Raw genomic sequence first — 20,150 nt, forward strand, 5'->3', positions numbered from 1 at the left:
AAAAAATGTGACTGAGAAAAAAAGTAGCTCAAAAGGTTAATTAGATTTCATAGTGCCAATAAAATTGACAACTACAACAGAGGGGAAGAAAAAGAGAGAAAAAAAAAAACCCAAAGAATCTACAGAATAAGTCAAAACATAAAAATAATAAATGTTTTTCTTGAATCACTGCTGTCCGAGATGTTTCCCTTGCTGGGAGTTACAGTCCACCTCACCTCCCTAGGATGACCTCAAACACTGTGCTGGTCTCTGGACCTGCTTTAGGGGCAGCTCAGATTCTAATGTAGTCCCACTCCTGTGTGTTTTTGCCTCCAATGTCCACAGCTATCAGAACTAGTGCATTTTCTTTTGTGGGAGCTCTCAATGTGCTTGTATATATTCCATAGACACAGAGTGCCTAGTTGATTGTATGGATTTAATCTGCAGCTTGTACAGCTGGTGGGAAGGTTTTGGGTCTTCTTCCTTGGCCACATTGCCCCTGGGTTTCAATTGTAGTTTTATTTCCACCTCTACATGTGGATCGGCCATTGGGATTTGCTCCTGAGGCTGCTCTGGAGGACTTGGGTTTGCGCCTGGGAGGGCCAGGTGTGGAGGTGGTGCAGCTGCTTGAGTCATAGGGGTTCTGGCAGCACCAGATACCCAGGGATGTTGGCGGCTAGGGCAGCAGGAAATATAGTACCCTTGCATCTGGTCCCATCACTTCATGGGAAATAGATGGGGAAACAGTGTCAGACTTTATATTTTTGGGCTCCAAAATCACTACAGATGGTGATTGCACCCATGAAATTAAAAGACGCTTACTCCTTGGAAGGAAAGTTATGACCAACCTAGATAGCATATTCAAAAGCAGAGACATTACTTTGCCAACAAAGGTCTGTCTAGTCAAGGCTATGATTTTTCCAGTGGTCAGGTATGGATGTGAGAGTTGGACTCTGAGGAAAGCTGAGTGCCAAAGAATTGATGTTTTTGGACTGTGGTGCTGGAAAAGACTCTTGTGAGTCCCTTGGACTGCAAGAAGATCCAACCAGTCCATCCTAAAGGAGATCAGTCCTGGGTGTTCATTGGAAGGACTGATGCTGAAGCTGAAACTCCAGTACTTTGGCCACATCATGCGAAGAGCTCACTCATTAGAAAAGACCCTGATGTTGAGAAAGACTGAAAGCAGGAGGAGAAGGGGATGACAGAGGATGAGATGGCTGGATGGCATCACCGACTTAATGGACATGAGTTTGGGTAAACTCCGGGAGTTGGTGATGAGCAGGGAAGCCTGGCATGCTGAGACTCATGGGATCGCAAAGAGTCAGACACGACTGAATGAACTGAACTGAACTGAGAAGGGTATGGCACCCAGTGTTGGCCAATACATTCCAGTATTCTTGCCTGGAGAACCCCCCTGAGAGAGAAGCCTGGCAAGCCACAATCTACTGGGTCACAAAGAGCTGGACACAGCCATAGCAACCCTGCACACATAGACACAAGACTTTTTTTTGCCTGTGGCAGCTCTGCCCCAGTGAGAATTGAGTGTGAAGGTGGAACAGCTGCTTGGCTTGTGTGGACCCTGGCGGTGCCAAGTGTGTAGGAACATGGACTGCCTCTGCTGCAGGAGTTATGGCCCTATCAGAGTCATTTTTTTGAGTCTCTTGTAGCTGGAGATCAGAATGTCTCTTTGGCCAGTCTTTCTCTATAGCTCTGGACATTCAGGCACATAGAGCAGGCCTCCTGGCTGGGGTCCTACTCTGTAGTTTGGTGCATCAGTCACTTAACGGAGACCCTGGGTGGGGTTCTACTCTGTAGTCCAGTGTTTGATGGGCCAGCCTATCTATTGTTCAGCTGCCAGTGCTGGTGTGTGGCGTGAGAGGGGTTATGGTGATGGCACCACCCCCTACACGTGACTCAGCAGTATTGCTTTGCTTCCATGGCTGCCCAGCTTTCCTCCACAGGCATTTCCCACGACAGTCTCCTCCCTCACGTCCTCTCAATCTGTCTCTCTGCAGTCAGCAGCAGCCCTCGCCCTGGGATTGCTCCACAATCCCTAAACTCCAGCTCTCAGCCACTGTACCTTCCAGGGGACCTGCATCTCTGTCTGGGATATGTATGGCTGGGGCAAAGACTGTCTGATTTTCATTCCCTTTAGGCTGCCACAGATCAGCTGTTTCATTCTTAGCCTTAAATGTTTCTCCTCTAACTCAGACAATTGCCCTAATGTGGGGATCAGACACTGGCTTCAGTTCCCCTACCTGCCGAGGTTTTTTTGTTTTTTCCTGTTTTTCCCCTTAGTTCTTTCATCCTACCTAGGTTTGCATGGTTCTAAATATTCTTTTACTCTGGTCAGGTACACCTGTCCACTCTCAGCTGGTGTTCACATGTACTTCTGTCTGAAGTTGTATTCCTGATATATACATGGAGAGAGATGTACTCCATATCTACCTACTCCTCCACCATCTTCTCTCCATGAGCTACATCTTGACAAGAGAGTCATCCTGTCCTTTGAATCTTTGAAGCCTGACATTGACTTCTCCTCTTTAGCTATGAAAGTCCTAAATGGGATCTTCTTCCAATATAAGACTGTTTTGTCTGCATTGAATATCTGTTGTTTTGTGTAGCACATTCATTAATTACCTTAACTATATCTTCTGGATAACTGGCTGCAACTTCTACCTCAGCTCTTGTGCTTCACCTTGCACATCAATGCTATGGAGATTGCTTCTTTCCTTTAACCTTATGAACCAAACTTTCATAGCTTCAAACTTTTCTTCTGCAGCTTCCACATCTTTCTCAGCCTTCATAGATTTGAAGAGTTAAGGCCTTGCTTTAATTAGGAGATTGGATTAAGAGTATATTGTGACTGTTTTAATCTTCTCTCCAGACCACTAAAACTTTGTCCATGTCGGCAATAAGACTGCCTCTCTGTCTTAGCATTTGTCTGTTCACTGTAGTAGCACTTTTAATTTCCTTCAAGAACTATTCCTTTGCAATCACCACTTGGCTTTTTAGCAGAAGAGGCCTAACTTTTGTCCTTGCTTGGCTTTTGACGTGCCTTTATCATTAAGCATAATCATTTCTAGCTTTTGGTTTAAAGTGAGAGACCTGCGACTCTTCCTTTCACTTAAACACTTTGAGGGTATTGAAGGACTATTATTTGGCCTAATCTCAATACTGTGCGTCAGGAAATAGGGAGACCCAAGAAGAGGGAGAGAGCTGGAGGAACAGCTGGTCAGTGGAGCAGTCAGAATGCATATAATATTTATTGATTAAGTTCATTATATTGGCACAGTGTGTCATCACCCTAAATCAATTCCAATGGTGACATCAAAGATCACTGCTTGTCCATCACCATAACAAATTAATAATAATAATAAAAGTTTGAAAGAATGTGAGAATTACCAAAATGTGACACAGAGACACAAAGTGAGCAAATGCTATAGGAAAACTGATGTCTATAGACTTGCTCAACAAACAGTTGCCACAAATCTTTAGTTTATAGAAAACACAATATCTTCAAAGCAAAATAAAATGAAGCACAATAAAATGAGGTTTATCTGTAGTTGCTTACATGTCAGTGGATGTGTGGCCTTTCATATTAACTTTTCTTGGGTATTACCTTTAGATGTGCAGCATTAGACCCGAGAGAGATGGATGGTGGCTGGAGGTCAAATTTTAATGCATCATGTCAGATTTATTTCTGAGAAGTCACTCATTCTGCAGAATCACAAAGTGGTAGGGCTGAAGGGCAGAGTGGAAGGTCACCTACTTTATCCCTCTACCTCTGTGCAGTTCATGGAGTGACCCAAAATGTAATACTCGTGTTAATTATACTTACTTTGCTGAGCTTGGTTGTATGCCATTTCCTGCTCTGTCCCTCAGCTGCAAATTCTGTGGCATGACATTTGTTTCACTGATAATTCTGATAACTGCTGTTGTAATGTCATCTCATAAAACATGATCTGGTTTTGTGATTGAAATGGCAGATGCTACAGTTATCTGATTTCTTTCTAAAGATACATTTGGCCTTTGTTTAATCCTCTGTTCTGGTTTTCCTGACATCCTAAGGCTGAGTGTATCTTGTCAATATATAAAGGATTCTTAGGGACCAGGGAGGAAATTGAAACCCTGGACTTCTGGACCTCAAAGCCTCCTTTTTGGTTCCTTTCAGTAAAATGTGCTCTTTTAAAAAAAATTTTATTTATTTGACTGCTGGGTCTTAGTTGCAGCACGTGAGAGTTTTGGTCTTCACCATGGTATGTGGGATCTAGTTTGCTGACCACGGATCAAAGCCAGGCCCTCTGAGTTGGGAGCACAGAGTCTTAGCCATTGGACCGTCAAGGAAGTCCCTGTAAAATGTGCTCTTGATAATACTTTTTAAATTGGAGAAAAACAAAGGTGGAGCTGGGAGTCAACTTCATTTTTTCTTTCTATGATAAAGCTTACCTTGACTTAAGATTCCTGGCTTATATTTAAAGTGAACTGAAGAGCCAGGCCCTCCAGCATCTCTGTGACCTCCACTGAGATCCAAAAAGGCTGGCTGAGCACTCTGCCTCTGACAGTTAGACAACAGGCACAATTTTCAGTATGATGCAGTCTAATTGCAAATAGACTTCACAAGGCACTGTCTGATGATCAAGTGTGACTGAGACTCTCCTGTAGCTCCAGGAGCTCCTGAGACTATATATATAATATACATTCTCATAAATATGTATATCCATAAAACCATTGTTATCATTTGTTCTGTAGAATAATTACAAACAATACAACACAAAGGCATTCAGGAAGCAGTTATTGAGATTCTCATTTATTCTTTCCAAAGTTTAGAATTAGCTTGCATGTAGCTCTATTTGTATGTGTGTGTGTGTGAGAGACAGAGAGAGATTGATTCTTTGTACTCTACCATATAATTTAATAATTAGCATCTTTGCCAGTGATGGAATGGAGAGATTGCTCATTAAGTCTGCAGATGGGACTATACTGGGCAAGCTAACAAGATGTAAAGTTAGTTAATTTTGGAGCTGCACAAAGCAATGGAGAAGTAGATGAGACTGTCACTAAGTGTGGAAATCAGGCTAAATCATGAATGTGAAATAAAAGAACATGGTTTTCTAGGGAGAAGGCTTGAAAATTTAAATGACAAAGTGGAATAAATTTTTTAGAAATGGAGATTGCAGGAAAATGCTCCAGTGAAAATTGAGAAAGGAGCAAGGAAAATCATTATCCCTTTTAGATATAAGGCTGGAATATAACTGCTAAAAGTTATTAAGACTGTTTGGGGGTTTCCCTTGTGGCTCAGTGCTAAAGAATTCACCTGCCAACTCAGGAGACATGGGTTCAATCCCTGGTCTGGAAAGATCCAACATCCACGGAGCAACTAAGCCTGTGCTCTGGAGCCTGGGAGCCACAACTACTGAGCCCATGTGCTGCAACTACTGAAGCCTGAGCGCTCTAGAGCCTGTGCTCCCCAGCAAGAGAAGCCACTGCAGTGAGAAACCTGCACACTGCAGCTGGAGGAGAGCTGCCGACTGCCACAACTAGAGAAAAGCCTGCACAGCAACAAAGACCCAGCACAACCAAAAATAAATACAATTATGAAAATTAAAAAAAAAAATTGAATAAGGCTTCCTTGGTGGTCCAGTGTTAAGAATCTGCCTTACAGTGCAGGGGACACTAGTTAGATTCCTGGTCTGGAAAGATTCACATGCCTCACTGTGGGCCACAGCTACTGAGCCTGTGTGCTACAGCTACTGAAGCCCCTGCACTCTAGAGCCTGTGCTCCCAACAAGATAAGGCATTGCATGAAAAGCCCTTGCACCACAAGCATAGAGTAGACCCACTTTCCAGTATTAGAGAAAGTTCATGCGTAGCAGTGAAGACACAGTGCAGCCAAAAATAAATAAATAATTATTACAAAAGAATGTTTGAATAGTAAAACATCAGTTAAAAACAGATGACTACATAATGTCTTGTGCTGGGAAGTTAAAACTCAATTAAATCGGGTGATACTATGCTTGATTTACATGTCAAATTATATTAATTTATTACCTGGAGATATGCTTTGCTTGTCTACTTTATAACTTCCTCTAAAATATTTCTAATATTGTAAACAAAGTACTCAGTTTTTAAGGTTTTTATTTTGAAATAATTTTCAGTTCAGTTCAGTTTAGTCACTCAGTCTTGTCCAAGTCTTTGCCATCCCATGGACTGCAGCACACCAGGCTTCCCAGTCCATCACCAACTCCTGGCGCTTGCTCAAACTCATGTCCATCCAGTCGGTGATGCCATCCAACCATCTCATCCTCTGTTGTTCCTTCTCCTCCTGCCTTCAGTCTTTCTCAGCATCAGGGTCTTTTCTAATGAGTGAGCTCTTCGCATGAGGTGGCCAAAGTATTGGAGTTTCAGCTTCAGCATCAGTCTTTCCAGTGACTATTCAGGACTGATTTCCTTTAGGATTGACTGGTTGGATCTCCTTGTAGTCCAAGGGACTTTCTTTAGAGTCTTATCCAACATCACAGTTCATCAATTCTTCGGCACTCAACTTTCTTAATGGTTCAACTCTCACATCCAAACATGACTACTGGAAAAACCATAGCTTTGACTAAATGGACCTTTGTTGGCAAAGTAATGTCTCTGCTCTTTAAAATGCTATCTATGTTGGTCATAGCTTTTTTTCCCCCAAGAAGTAAGCATCTTTTTTTTTTTTTTTTAGGAGTAAGCATCTTTTAATTTCATGGCTGCAGTCACCATCTGCAGTAATTTTGGAGCCCAAGAAAATAAAATCTGCTATTCTATTTGACATGCTGCTGCTGCTAAGTCGCTTCAGTCGTGTCTGACTCTGTTTGACCCCGTAGATGGCAGCTTACCAGGCTCCCCTATCCCTGGGATTCTCCAGGCAAGAACACTGGAGTTGGTTGCCATTTCCTTCTCCAATGCGTTTGACATGAAGTGATGTGATCAGATGCCATGATCTTTGTTTTTTGAATGTTGAGTTTTAAACCAGCTTTTTCACTTTCTTCTTTCACCTTCATCAAGAGGCTCTTTAGTACCTCTTTGCTTTCTGCCAAAGTGGGGTGTCATCTGCATATCTGAGATTATTGATATTTCTCCCTGCAGTCTTGATTCCAACCAGGCATTTTGCATGATGTACTCTACATATAAGTTAAATAAGCAGGGTGATGATATACAGCCCTGATGTACTCCTTTCCTTATTTGGAACCAGTTCATTGTTCCATGTCCAGTTCTAACTGTTGCTTCTTGATCTGCATACAGGTTTCTCAGGGGGCAGGTAAGGTGGTCTGCTTTTCCCATCTCTTTAAGAATTTTCCACAGTTTGTTATGATCCACACAGTCAAAGGCTTCAGCACAGTCAATGAAGCAGAAGTAGGTGTTTTTCTGGAATTCTCTTTTTCTATGATCCAACGGATGTTGGGAATTTGATCTCTGGTTCCTCTGACTTTTCTAAATTAGTTTCACAAAAATTTTCAAAAATAAGTCTCATATAATGTTTATCAAGATTTCCCAAATCTTAACATTTACCACATTTATAATTTTCTCTCTTTTCCTTCTTACTCCCACCTTCCTTCCTTCTTCTGTTTACCTCTTTTTATATTTATACATTTTGAGGGGCTCTCTTTGAAAGTAAATTGCAAGCATGATATATCTATCCCTCTAAACACCTCAGTGTATATTTCTTAAAAATGAGAAATGATTTAAAATAACCACAGTACTGTAATCAAAATCAAAGATTAATAATAACATAATACTATCATCTATTCTGTATACATTGATCAAATTTTCCACTTTCCCCACTAATATCTTTAATACAATAATTTTTTCCTCTGGTTCAGAATCCAATCCATTATTCAATAAATTGTGTTTAGTTGTATCAGAGTAATCTTTTAAAAAACCAAATCTGTTAGTATCACTACCTGGTTAAACATGATGGTTAAACATCATATGATGATTTTGAATTCTTTGTGTTTAAATTCATATTTTAAATTTACATACAGTCAAAATCACTGTTTTTGCAGTATGGCACTTGCACAGAAATAGAAATATAGATCAAGGGAATGGATAGAAAACCCAGAAATAACCCAACGCACCTATGGTCGATCTATGACAAAAGAGGCAAGGCTACACCATGTGTAATGACAGTCTCTTCAACTAGTGATGCTGGAAAAATTGGACAGCTACATGTGAAAATATTAAGTTAGGTCATTCTTTAACACCAAACACAAAAATAAGCTTAAGTGGATTAAAGACCTAAATATGAGATCAGACACTATAAAACTAGAGGAAAACATAGGCAGAACATTCTTTGACATAAATCATAGCAATATCTGTTTCAATCCATCCCCCAGAATAATGGAAATAAAAATAAACAAATGGGACCTACTTAAACTCAAAAGCCTTTGCATGGCAAAGGAAACAATAAAACAAAGACAACCCACAGACTGGGAGAAAATGATGTTATTGAAAAGGGATTAGTCTCCAAAATTTACAAATAGCTCATGATGCTTAATAGCACCAAAACAAAAACCCAATCAACAAATGGGCAGAAGACAAATTTACTTACTTACCAAACAGAGACTCACAGACTTAGAGAATGAACTTAAGTTTGCTGTGGGAATAATGGGGGAAGGGATAAGGAGTTTGGGATGATGGACATGTACACACTGCTCCTGCTAAGTCGCTTCAGTCGTGTCCGACTCTGTGCGACCCCATAGACGGCAGCCAACCAGGCTCCCCCACCCCCGGGATTCTCCAGGCAAGAACACTGAAGTGGGTTGCCATTTCCTTCTCCAATGCATAAAAGTGACAAGTGAAAGTCAGGTCGCTCAGTCGTGTCCGACTCTTCGCGACCACATAGACTGCAGCCCGCCAGGCTCCTCCGCCCATGGGACCCTCCAGGCAAGAGTACTGGAGTGGGGTGCCATTGCCTTCTCTGCATGTACACACTACTATATTTAAAAAGGATAACCAACAAAGACCCACCATACAGCACATGGAACTGTCTTCAATGTTATGTGCCTGCTCGGATGGGAGGGCAGTTTAGGGAGAATGGATCCATATATATGTGTGTCTGAGTCCCTTTGCTGTTCACCTGAAAATGTCAGAACATTGTTAATTAGGCATATCTCAATACAGAATAAAAAGCTTAAAAAAAAAAAAAAACCCAAATCCCTCTTTCTGGTATACACTTCTGTGGGTAAGACAAATGAATGCAGTCAGACCACCATTATAAATATATAGAACTGTTTCCTCACACCCAGAGATTTCCTTGAGTTACCATTTTATAGTTGACTTCTCAAGCTACGTTCCCCCCTGGCAACCACAGATATGTTCCTATAATTTAGCATTTTCCATAATGTCATATAATTAGATTCATACAAACCATAGCCTTTTAAGTCTGACTTCTTTCACTTAACACAAGGTGTTTGAGATTTATCCCTTATGTGAGCCAGTAATTTGTTCCCTTTTATTTCATTCTCGATAGTTTTCCAGTATTTGGATGTACTACAGCTTATGTATTAACCAACTGAAAGACATTTGGGTTGTTTCCAGTTTGTGGCATTCATGTACAAGTTTTTATGGGGACAAAAGTTTCCATTTCACTTGTGTTAATATATAGCAGTGAAATTGCTGGACTATGTGTTAGGAATATGTTTAACTTTATAAAAAATTGCCATTTTTTTTTCTAAAGTGGCTGTACCATTTTCATTCCTACCAGCAATAAGTGAGAATTCAAATTACCCTGCATCCTTGAAAGCACTTAACTTTTGTCTCTTTTTTTTCAGATTGAGTTAGTTTTTATTATTGAAAATAAGATAAATATGTTTTTTTCCCCAGTTTTATTGAAATACAATAGACATACAGCACAATGTAAGTTTAAGGTGTACGGCATAAAGATTTGACTTTCATCATGGAATCATTGTCACAATAAATTTAGTTGAACATTAATCATCTCATATAGATAAAAATTAAAGCAATAGGAAAAATATTTTTCCTTTGTGATGAGAAGTCTTAAGATTTAGTCTCTTAACTTATATACAACATACAGCAGTGTTAATGATTATTTATCATGTTTTACATTGCACCTCTAGAACTTATTTATCTTATAATTAGAAGTTTATACCTTCTGACTACCTTTGTCCAATTCCCTTTCCATCCTACCCCCACCTCTGGTAACCACAAATCTGATCTCTTTCTTCTATGAGTTTGTTTGTTTGTTGATGTATAATTGACTTACAACATCATGTTTGTTCTTGTTACACAACATAGTGATTTAATATTTCTATACACTTTAAGCTGACCATCATGATAAGTTTAGTTACCATCTGTCACCATACAAAGATATTACATAGTTACTATTTTCCCCACACTGTATACATTTCATATCCATGTCTCATTTATTTTGCACCTGGAAGTTTATACTTCTTAATCTCCTTCACCTACTTTTGTCTTCTCCCTACCACAATCCCTTCTGGCAAACACCTGTTTTTTCCTCTGTATCTATAACTGTTTATATGTTTTGTTATATTTCTTCATTTGTTTTGTTTTTTAATTTTTCACCCATAAGTGAAACCATAAAGTTTGTGTTTTTCTTTATCTCATTTATTTCACTTAGCTTAATATCTTCTAGGTCCCTTCAAGTTGTCCCAAATGGCAAGATTCATTCTTTTTATGGTTGAATAATTCCATTGTGTGTGTGTATATGTATGTATATATACATGTATATATGTGATGGAATATATATATACACACATGGTGGAATATTATTCAGCCATAAAAATAATATACACACACCACATCTTATTTATCCATTCATGTATTCATAGGTACTTAGATTGTTTCCATATCTTGGCTATTGTAAACAGTGCTACAATGTGCATAGGAGTGTATATATCTTTTTGAATTAGTGGTTTTGTTTTCTTTAGATAAATACCCAGGAGTAGAATTGCTGGATTATATGGTGGTTTTGTTTTTAACTTTTTGAGGAACCTCCATACATTTTTCCATAGTGCTGCACCAATTTATTCCTACCAACAGTGCACGAGGGTTGCCTTTTCACCACATCCTTGCCAACACCTGGTATTTGTTGTCTTGTTGATAGTCACCATTCTTCTAACAAGTGTGAGGTGATATTGATAAAAATAAAATATTCACAGCTATTGCAAGCAGTGCTACAATGAATACAGGGGTGCATATATCTTTTTGAATACGCATAAAGTATAAACCAACTAAATATATGTTGGTTTGTTAATGGCCCTTCTGAGTCTCTTGAGTTTATTCAAACTGGTCAGTGTCTATACCAGATGGCTGTTAAATACTTGCAATATTTGTCTTGACCATTTCTAATAAGATCCTGCTTTTCTTTCCTGATTCTTATTTTGCCATTTTCTCCCAAACTGTCTGCTTCACTCACCCTTGTCATGAAGTGTGAAGGGGCTTAGAAAGCTAACAATGTAGCCTGCTAACAACATAGCTAACAACATAACAGTTTCATAGATGCTGGCAGGAGACACTAAGTTCCTAGGTTAGAGACAAAGGATATCACTGTGCATAGCTCAGCAAGAAGATTCATGTTCATGTTGGTTCTTCCTGCTTCCCAAGTCCCATGAGGGTGATGTGGATATAAGCTCAGCTGGATGCCATGCACACAATGCCATGCACACAGTGTTTCTCTGAGCTTAGGAAACCCTCAGTCTTATAAGTAGGCTGATAGTAAACTTGTCCATCCTTTGACCGGGAGGAAGATATTACCTTTACGTTTCTCTTTTGAGAGAGAGAGAGAGTGTCTGTATATTTCAAGATGGTTGGTTGCTATGCAAATATCCTTGGAAAGATGGTCCAGCACAAGAACTGATATGCTGATACAAGACGTCAATAAATGCCGTGGAGAATTGTCTCTAAACGACACTGCCCATCTTTCAGTCTATCTAATGGACTATACTTTCTTCAGGTGCCATTGCTTGTACTGTTTTCCTTTTGGAAACATTTCCTTCTCCTTCCTCTGCCTCATCTAATTAACTTTTCATCATTTTGTTGACTATCTTATACTGATAATTTTTCTTTAGTCCCCAGATTAAATTAGCTTTCCCTGTAGATCACTGCACATTTTATTAAGGGGAACTTAACATACTCTGTGATTTATGTTAGTGTAAGGAGACACAGGTTTGATTCCTGGGTCTGGAAGATCCCCTGGAGGAGGAAATGGCAAGCCACTCCAGTATTCTTGCCTGGAGAATCCCATGGACAAAGGAGCCTGGTGTCCTACAGTCCATGGGATTCAAAGAGTCAGACATGACTGAGCAACTGAGCATGCATACATGGGCTTAGTTGCTGTGTGGCACATGGGATCTTCCCAGACGAGGGACTGAACCCATGCCTCCTGCACTGGAGGTGGAAGAGCCCCTGGAGAAGGGAATGACAACCCACTACAGTATTCTTACCTGGAGAATCCCATGGACAGAGGAACTTGGTGGGCTGCAGAGTCCATGGGGTTGCAAAGAGTCAGACACAACTGAGCAAGTAGCACTTCTTTACCGCTAGTCACCAGGGAAGCCCCAAAATGGAATGGATGGAAACATTTGATTAAGGTTGATTTACCTCTCATGGTAGATACAGTTTCATGCTTGTCAGGGAATGTACTGTATTGCTTGACTTGAATCTCTGTGGTCTAGCACAGTAACTGGCACATGGTAGATAGTTAATAAATATTTGTGGAGTGAAAAGAAGTATATGTGTTAGGCATGTAGTATTTAAGTTAGCAAGACCTGTGGTTATGCAGCGTCTTAGCAAGTATTCTAGAATTTTCTAAGTATTTGATTTTGTGAAATCACCTGCAAATAATGAGAGTTTGGTCTATTTACTTCTACTGTTTATGCTTCATTTCTTTGGTATGTCTCTGTGTGTGTATGTATGTATGTACAGCTAACTGCAGAGGCTAGGATCTCCAGTGTAATGATGCAAGTACTAGTGAGTGGAATTCCTTTTCTGTTTCGACTAAAACAAGTATAGTTCTGATATTTCTTTAAGAATGGTTTTCTAGAAGCTAATGTTAAAGAAATTTAATTTTTAAAAATTAATTTACTTATTTTAATTGGAGGCTAATTACTTTACAATATTGTGGTGGTTTTTGCCATACACCGACATGAATTAGCTATGGGTGTACATGTGTCCCACCATCCTGGACCCCCCTCCAACCTCCTTCCCTGCCCCACCCCTCTGGGTTTTCCCTGAGTACCAGCTTTGGGTGCCCTACTTCATGCATTAAATTTGCACCGGTCATCTATTTTACATAAGGTAATATACATGTTTCAATGCCATTCTCTCATACAGTCCCACTCTTGCCTTCTCCCACATGGTCCAAAAGTCTGTTCTTTATCTGTGTCTGAAGAAATTGCTTTTAATTTGTAGTTGGCTAAGATTTTTTTTTTTAATGTATGTTGACTTTTGTCAATCATTTCTTTTCAGTATTTTCTCTTTTAATCTGTTGGCGATTGACTAGAACAATTCTTACATTCCAAGAAAAAATTATATGTTTAGATATCACTTAGGAAGGATTTTGCCTGCAAATAACAGAATATCCAATTAAGAGTGAACTTAATAACAAAAACAGACATTACCTCATATTTCAAGAAGTCTGGAGTTAAGTTTTTCCAAATTGGTTCAGGCTCAGAATGTTACGACTCAGACCCAAGTCTCGGAGATTCTCATGGTCTTCCTCTTATGATCTTTACATGACTCTAGCAATTCTTAGCCTCATGTTTTCATACAGAAGCCAAAGCCATTATGTATACAACCTTTAAAAGCAAGTATATATTAAAAAACATCAAACTTGAAATTTGTTTCATTTCAGTTTTAATCTACATGCTAATATATTGATTGAGTAGTATAGAAAAACATATACATCTCAGTCATCAAGATATCAATCTAATAGTTGGTAATTACATTTAAAACATTCATATTGATGAAGGTTAGGTCTACATACATTAAAACCCAGTTACGTTTTTAACACTTTTAGAGAATCTATGTATATCCTTGAATCATTCATTTAACATCTGAAGTTTTTCCTAAAGCTGTAGATAACACTATAATCCAATAATCCAGATTTCATGAATATAGTTAATATACTGCATGATTATTTCAAACTTCTTGATAAATTTCTTTTGTAAGCATCATTTAAACATGTATTGACATGTAGCTTAATATTTATAGGCTGAAGTTATATCCATTGAAATTTGATATATTTGAATTTATAACTTAATTTTATTTTATTTATTTATTTATTTTTGACAGGAAATAGCATTTATTGGTGAGCATGATTAAGGAGGGGACAGCACTGATGCTCATGAGTGCAGGGCCCGCCATTTGTCCAGAGGACCACGATTAGGGATGTATTTGACCCCACAGCCGTCTGGGATGAGTCGCTTTTCTGCCACCATGTTCTCAAATTCATCCTCGTTGAACTTGGTAAATCCCCACTTCTTAGAGATGTGGATCTTCTGGCGGCCAGGGAACTTGAACTTGGCCCGGCGGAGGGCTTCAATCACATGTTCCTTGTTCTGCAGCTTGGTGCGGATGGACATTATGACCTGGCCAATGTGGACCCTGGCCACTGTGCCCTGGGGCTTTCCAAAGGCACCGCGCATACCTGTCTGGAGTCTATCAGCTCCAGCGCAAGACAACATCTTGTTGATTCGGATGACATGGAAGGGGTGGAGCCGCACTCGGATGTGAAAACCATCTTTGCCACAGCTTTTCACCATGTACTTGTTGGCACAAATACGGGCAGCCTCCAGGGCTTCAGAGGAGAGCTGCTCATACTCATCTGACACCATGTGGCCACAGAGTGGGAACTCATCCACTTTGGCCTTCTTACGCCCCCAGTCGAAGATGCGAATCTTAGCATCAGGGACACCTCGGCAGAAGCGAGACTTTGGGTACGGCTTGTTCTTACAATACCGGTAACACCGGGCGGGGCGGCGGCCCATGGCGACACCAGGATCTTCAGGGGCGTGCCAAAGGGAAAGAGCTATAACTTAATTTTAAAAAGCAGCTTTTTTTGATAGGTTTGGATATATACATCACAACACTAGGGCTTCAATTTGAACATTTAATCTATAATTTATAAACATTTATAAATATTGTACTTGAAAGGAAAAATAGTCTCTTTTTTTCCTTTGTGAATAGATGTTATTTTGAATCACAAGTTCAACATATCTCTCAGGATTCTACCTCAAAACTATGTAGAAAATGCTTGCCTTTCTTGGAAATATACTTGAATTAATTCCAGCTGAATATTTTAGATATGACTTATTTTGAAAATATGTAACACTTGGATAGTATAGGCAGTACTTCGTTATGAATCTTTGTCAAAATATGACATATTTTGCAAATAAAATCAAGCAGTAAAGAATTAAGGGATAACTAAATGATGAGGATAATAAAAATCTAAAGTGTAAATTATAAAATTATTGTTTATTCAGTGATTTGAATAATGTGGTAAATGCTAATGAGTATTCTCAAATTTACCAGTAAGTATAATTAAGTGCAATATTATTTAAGCTTATGTATCCTTTTGAAATCTGGTAGTTTTGCCACCGTTTGTATGGAGGTTTAGATAACCTGAATGGTTTTCACATAATGTCAAAAGTTTAAAGCAGACAAAAATAAACCAAGAAATTTTAGAAATAACCATTTCTAGTGGTCTTATCACCTAAGATGAATTAAATAGCAACTGATACACACATGAGTTAAAAATTAGTGCATGGAAGGAAGACCTGAAGGAATTACACAGTAAGACACTGAGTGACAAGGATAGAAAATATAAAATACAAGATAGAAAATATAAAAGAGAGACTAAAATATAGATAGAATAAATAGGTCTGTCATAATTGAGGAAAAGAGAGACTGTAAAAGACAGTATCAAAGAAACAATAGCAGACCATTTTCTGAAAACAGTCAAAAAACATTTCACTAATACAGAAAGCTCAAAGTTTAAAAAGAAAGGTAAATAAAAGTAAACCCACATCCACAATAATGTAGTGATATTTCAGCACACCACAGACAAAGAGAATATCTCAAATACAGTGGAAGGTAAAAACAGATTACCTACTGAGGAATGATAATTACATTAACATAAGATCGTTTTTAAAACAATGGATACTACTATGGAAAAGAACAATAACTTTAAAAATCCTGAGTGAAAGTAATTCTCAGCTTGTTTTTTCTGTCTTTGCTAATAGTTTAACTTTCAAGAATGAGGGTCAAGACTTTTTTTTTTTTTTTAAACAAACAAAAGCTTAGAGAAGTTACCAGCACAGAGATTCATAAAGGGGATTAAAAAAAAAAAAAACAAAGAACTTCAAGAAGAAAAGTGAACCCAGAAAAAAGTCCTACATGCAGGAAGAAATGATGGGCAAAGACACTGGCAACCATGTAGATGAATGTGAAGTAACTTTGTCCCTATAATGTAATGAGGATGCAGCACAGTAAAAGTATATCTTGCAGATCTCTAATACAGAGGAGCTTAATTGACTGAGAGCTCTGGTTTCTACACTCTGAAATCCATCACCCAAGCTCACTTTTCCCATGCACTTTTCCCAACCAATTACAGTGCACAGAGATACTAAGGCAAGCCTGTTCCTGGGAAATACAGGATTCCTTTCAAAAGGATCTTTCACTTGAAGATTCCTACAGCACTTAGAATGCCACAGCCCAAACAACTTCCCCTTTCTCCTTTGTTTAGGGTAATACTTGCTTTAGGGCCTGGCTTTTCCAGCCTCTCTCCACTTTTTCCAAGAGAGGTTTCCCCTAATAAAATCCTCACTCATTTAATCCTGCTTCTTGAGGATTTGAACTAACACAATAATATTGTCTAATTTGTTGGGTTAACAACAAAGTCAGTTAAGCCGAGAAAAAAATAAACAGACATGAGTCATATATAGAACAAATGCAAAATGATGGATATAAATTTAAGCATATCCATACACTACCCAAAGTAAGTGGATTAAACTTTTTATCAAAAAGCAAAGGTTGTCAAACCTGATGGCAAAAATTAAATTATATGCCTTCTGAAAGGTACATTTTATTATTTTTATTATTTTATCTTTCCATGTTTTTCTATTTTCTTGAAAGGAAGTTACCACATAAATAGCGATGTGTAAGCCATGGATTCATTTCCAAAATAAATAAGATTTCATAGAAGACTGACTTTTAATATGTGTGATTCTAAGAAAACATAGGTTAACACTATTAAACGGGTACTTTTACTTTCATAAAAAGCAATATTCAAATTATGTACCTTTTAGCAACCTGTTGTTTTTTTCAGCCATTTATCCTTTTTTATCGTTTTTAATATTATTTTTAATTTTTTATGCAATTTAAAAATTTACTTTACATTTACAGTTATTACAAAATATTGGCTAGATTCCCCATGTTGTACAAAGCATCCTTGAGTCTGTCTTATACCCAGGAGCTTGCACTCTCCATTCCCTTACCTCTATATTGCTCTTCCTTCCCCTCCCCGTGGCAACCACTAGTTTGTTTTTATATCTGTGAGTCTGCTTCTTTTTTGTTAAACTCATGAGTTTGTTGTATTTTTTAGATTTCATATGTAAATAATATCATACAGTATTTGTCTTTTTCTGTCTGACTTATTTCACTTTAGCATAATACCCTCCAAGTCCATCCACGTTGCTGCAAATGACAAAATTTCGTTCTCTTTTTATGGCTAATAGTATTCCACGGTGTATATATACCACACAAAACACATTTTAGATGAAAAGATATACACATATTGAAAACAAAATGATGCAGAATATATACAATGTAAACATGAAGCATATGAGAACTAGAATTGCTGTAGTCATACTGGATAAATAAAATTTAATTTAAGGAATATTTCTAGAGACAAAGAGGGACATTTCATAATGTTAAAAAAGTCATTACATTAGATGGATATAACAATTAAAAATTAATATGTATCTGACAATAGAGTGCTTGAGAGTACATGAAGCCAAAAGCCAGCTTAAAGAAGAAATAAGCAGTTCAGCAGTTATATGTACACCTATCTCTTCCCTGATATCTCAGTTGGTAAAGAATCCACCTGCAATGCAGGAGACACTGGTTCAATTCCTGGTCGGGAAGATTCCCTGGAGAAGGGATAGGCTACCCACTCCAGTATTCTTGGGCTTCCCTTGTGTCTCAGCTGGTAAAGAACCTGCCTATAATATGAGAGATCTGGGTTTGATCCCTATAATTTTAAAATGTAAAATAATTTTAAATCATTGTCACTATAATTTTAAAATATAAAATCTTTTTTCTTATTTTGTTCAGATTTTTAAAATATAAAGTAATTAAGCTATTCTAAATAAGTTTAAATTCACCCTCTTCAATCTCTTCTCCTTTTTTCCCTCCTCAGAGACAACCTCTATGAAGAATTTAGGTTCATAATTTTCCTACATGTGCATGTAGCCTGAAACCTAAGCCTAATTTTTTAGTGCATGTAAATATAATACTGTACACATCTTTTTGCAGCCATTTATTTTACTTAAATTATCCCCTATGCTATTATGTATAGATCAATTTCATTCATATAACAGCACTGAATAAATATATTTTCTTTGTCTACTGATGAAAAAATAACCCTCTTCATTAAATAAGTGTTACCAAGTAAAACTTAGAGAAGCTTTAACAAAATGATTGCTTGTGTTTTTGAAAAGGCACTCTAATCTCCTTTCAAACATGTCTTACAAGCATATCTTTTAAATAACCTTTTGAAGATTGCTGACATGTGATGAAAAGGTCTGCTCTCCCCTCCCTGTGGAATATTAGGAGATCTACCTGTATGTCACAAAGCTTCTGGAACCCAAGAAAAGTTTTGGACAGGTTTTTTAAGGAAGTTTAATGCCATTCTTTGTAAATGATAAAGTTTTATTTAAAATTCTTAATCTGTGGTTCTTCTTGTCCAACATTATTCTGTGGTCAATTAACATTACATTTCCCCCAGCACTTTGCTATTACAAAAATGATGCATAGTGCATATTTTTTCATTTTATTATTTTTTTAACTTTACAATATTGTATTGGTTTTGCCATATATCAACATGAATCTGCCACAGGTATACATGTGTTCCCCATCCTGAACCCTCCTCCCTCCTCCCTCCCTGTATGTATGGCTGAGGTGAGTCCTGATTGCTGCGTGTGGGCTTTCTCTAGTTGTGGCCAGTGGAGACTCCTCTCTAGTTGCAGTGCGCAGGCTTGCTTCTTGCTGCGGTGGCTTCGCTAGTTGCTGAGCATGGGCTCTAGGGTGCGCAGGCTTCAGTAGTTACAGCACACAGGCTTAGCTGCCCTGAAGCATGTGGAATCTCCCCAGACCAATCACTGAATCTGTGTCCCTAAAGTAGCAGGTGGATTCTTAACTGCTGGACCACCAGGAAGTCACATAGTGCATATTTTTATGTCTCTTTGGACAGAGTTTTTGTGTAAGAAACCGAAAGTTTCTATAGAAAAAAATACTTAGAAGGTGAACGTTGGGTTAGAAGTATTTTGGGGTTCCTCTAAATACTGCCAAATTGCTCAACTATTGTGTCTGTTCTAGTTTGTCCCATTTTCTATATAAGATTTCCATTTCCTCAACACTCTTGTCAGCAGCTGGCATTGGCAAACATTTAACCTGGTTCTTGAAAGTGGCATCTCTGCTGCTTTCATTTACATTTTACATGGTTATTTGTGATATTATTCTCTTTTCTGTTGGAGAAGGAAATGGCAACCCACTCCAGTGCTCTTGCCTGGAGAATCCCAGGGACAGGGGAGCCTGGTGGGCTGCCGTCTATGGGGTCGCACAGAGTCGGACATGACTGAAGTGACTTAGCAGCAGCAGTAACTTCTCCCCTGGAGAAGGAAATGGCAACCCACTCCAGTATTCTTACCTGGAGAATCCCATGGACGGAGGAGCCTGATAGGCTATAGTCCACGGGGTCGCAAAGAGTTGGACACGACTGAGTGACTTTTTACTTTACTTTACTCTCTTTTCTGTACCCTTAACCTGCATCAGTTCAGTTCAGTTCAGTTGCTCAGTCGTGTCCGAATCTTTGCGACCCCATGAATTGCAGCACGCCAGGCCTCCCTGTCTATCACCAACTCCTGGAGTTCACTCAG

General features: G+C 38.5%; 1 protein-coding gene across 1 annotated transcript; it reads right to left on the reverse strand.

Annotated features, from left to right (window-relative positions):
- Positions 1-14,276: 14,276 nt before the first annotated feature.
- On the reverse strand, positions 14,277-15,018 carry LOC104987565 (60S ribosomal protein L10). The gene has a single exon (XM_010838587.1). The coding sequence runs from the start codon at positions 14,979-14,981 to the stop codon at positions 14,337-14,339; it is 645 nt and encodes a 214-aa protein (XP_010836889.1). The 5' UTR covers positions 14,982-15,018; the 3' UTR covers positions 14,277-14,336.
- Between the last annotated feature and the right edge of the window lie 5,132 nt (positions 15,019-20,150).

The sequence above is a fragment of the Bison bison genome, unplaced genomic scaffold (genome assembly GCF_000754665.1).
Source record: "Bison bison bison isolate TAMUID 2011002044 unplaced genomic scaffold, Bison_UMD1.0 scf7180017864098, whole genome shotgun sequence".
Classification (NCBI taxonomy): domain Eukaryota; kingdom Metazoa; phylum Chordata; class Mammalia; order Artiodactyla; family Bovidae; genus Bison; species Bison bison.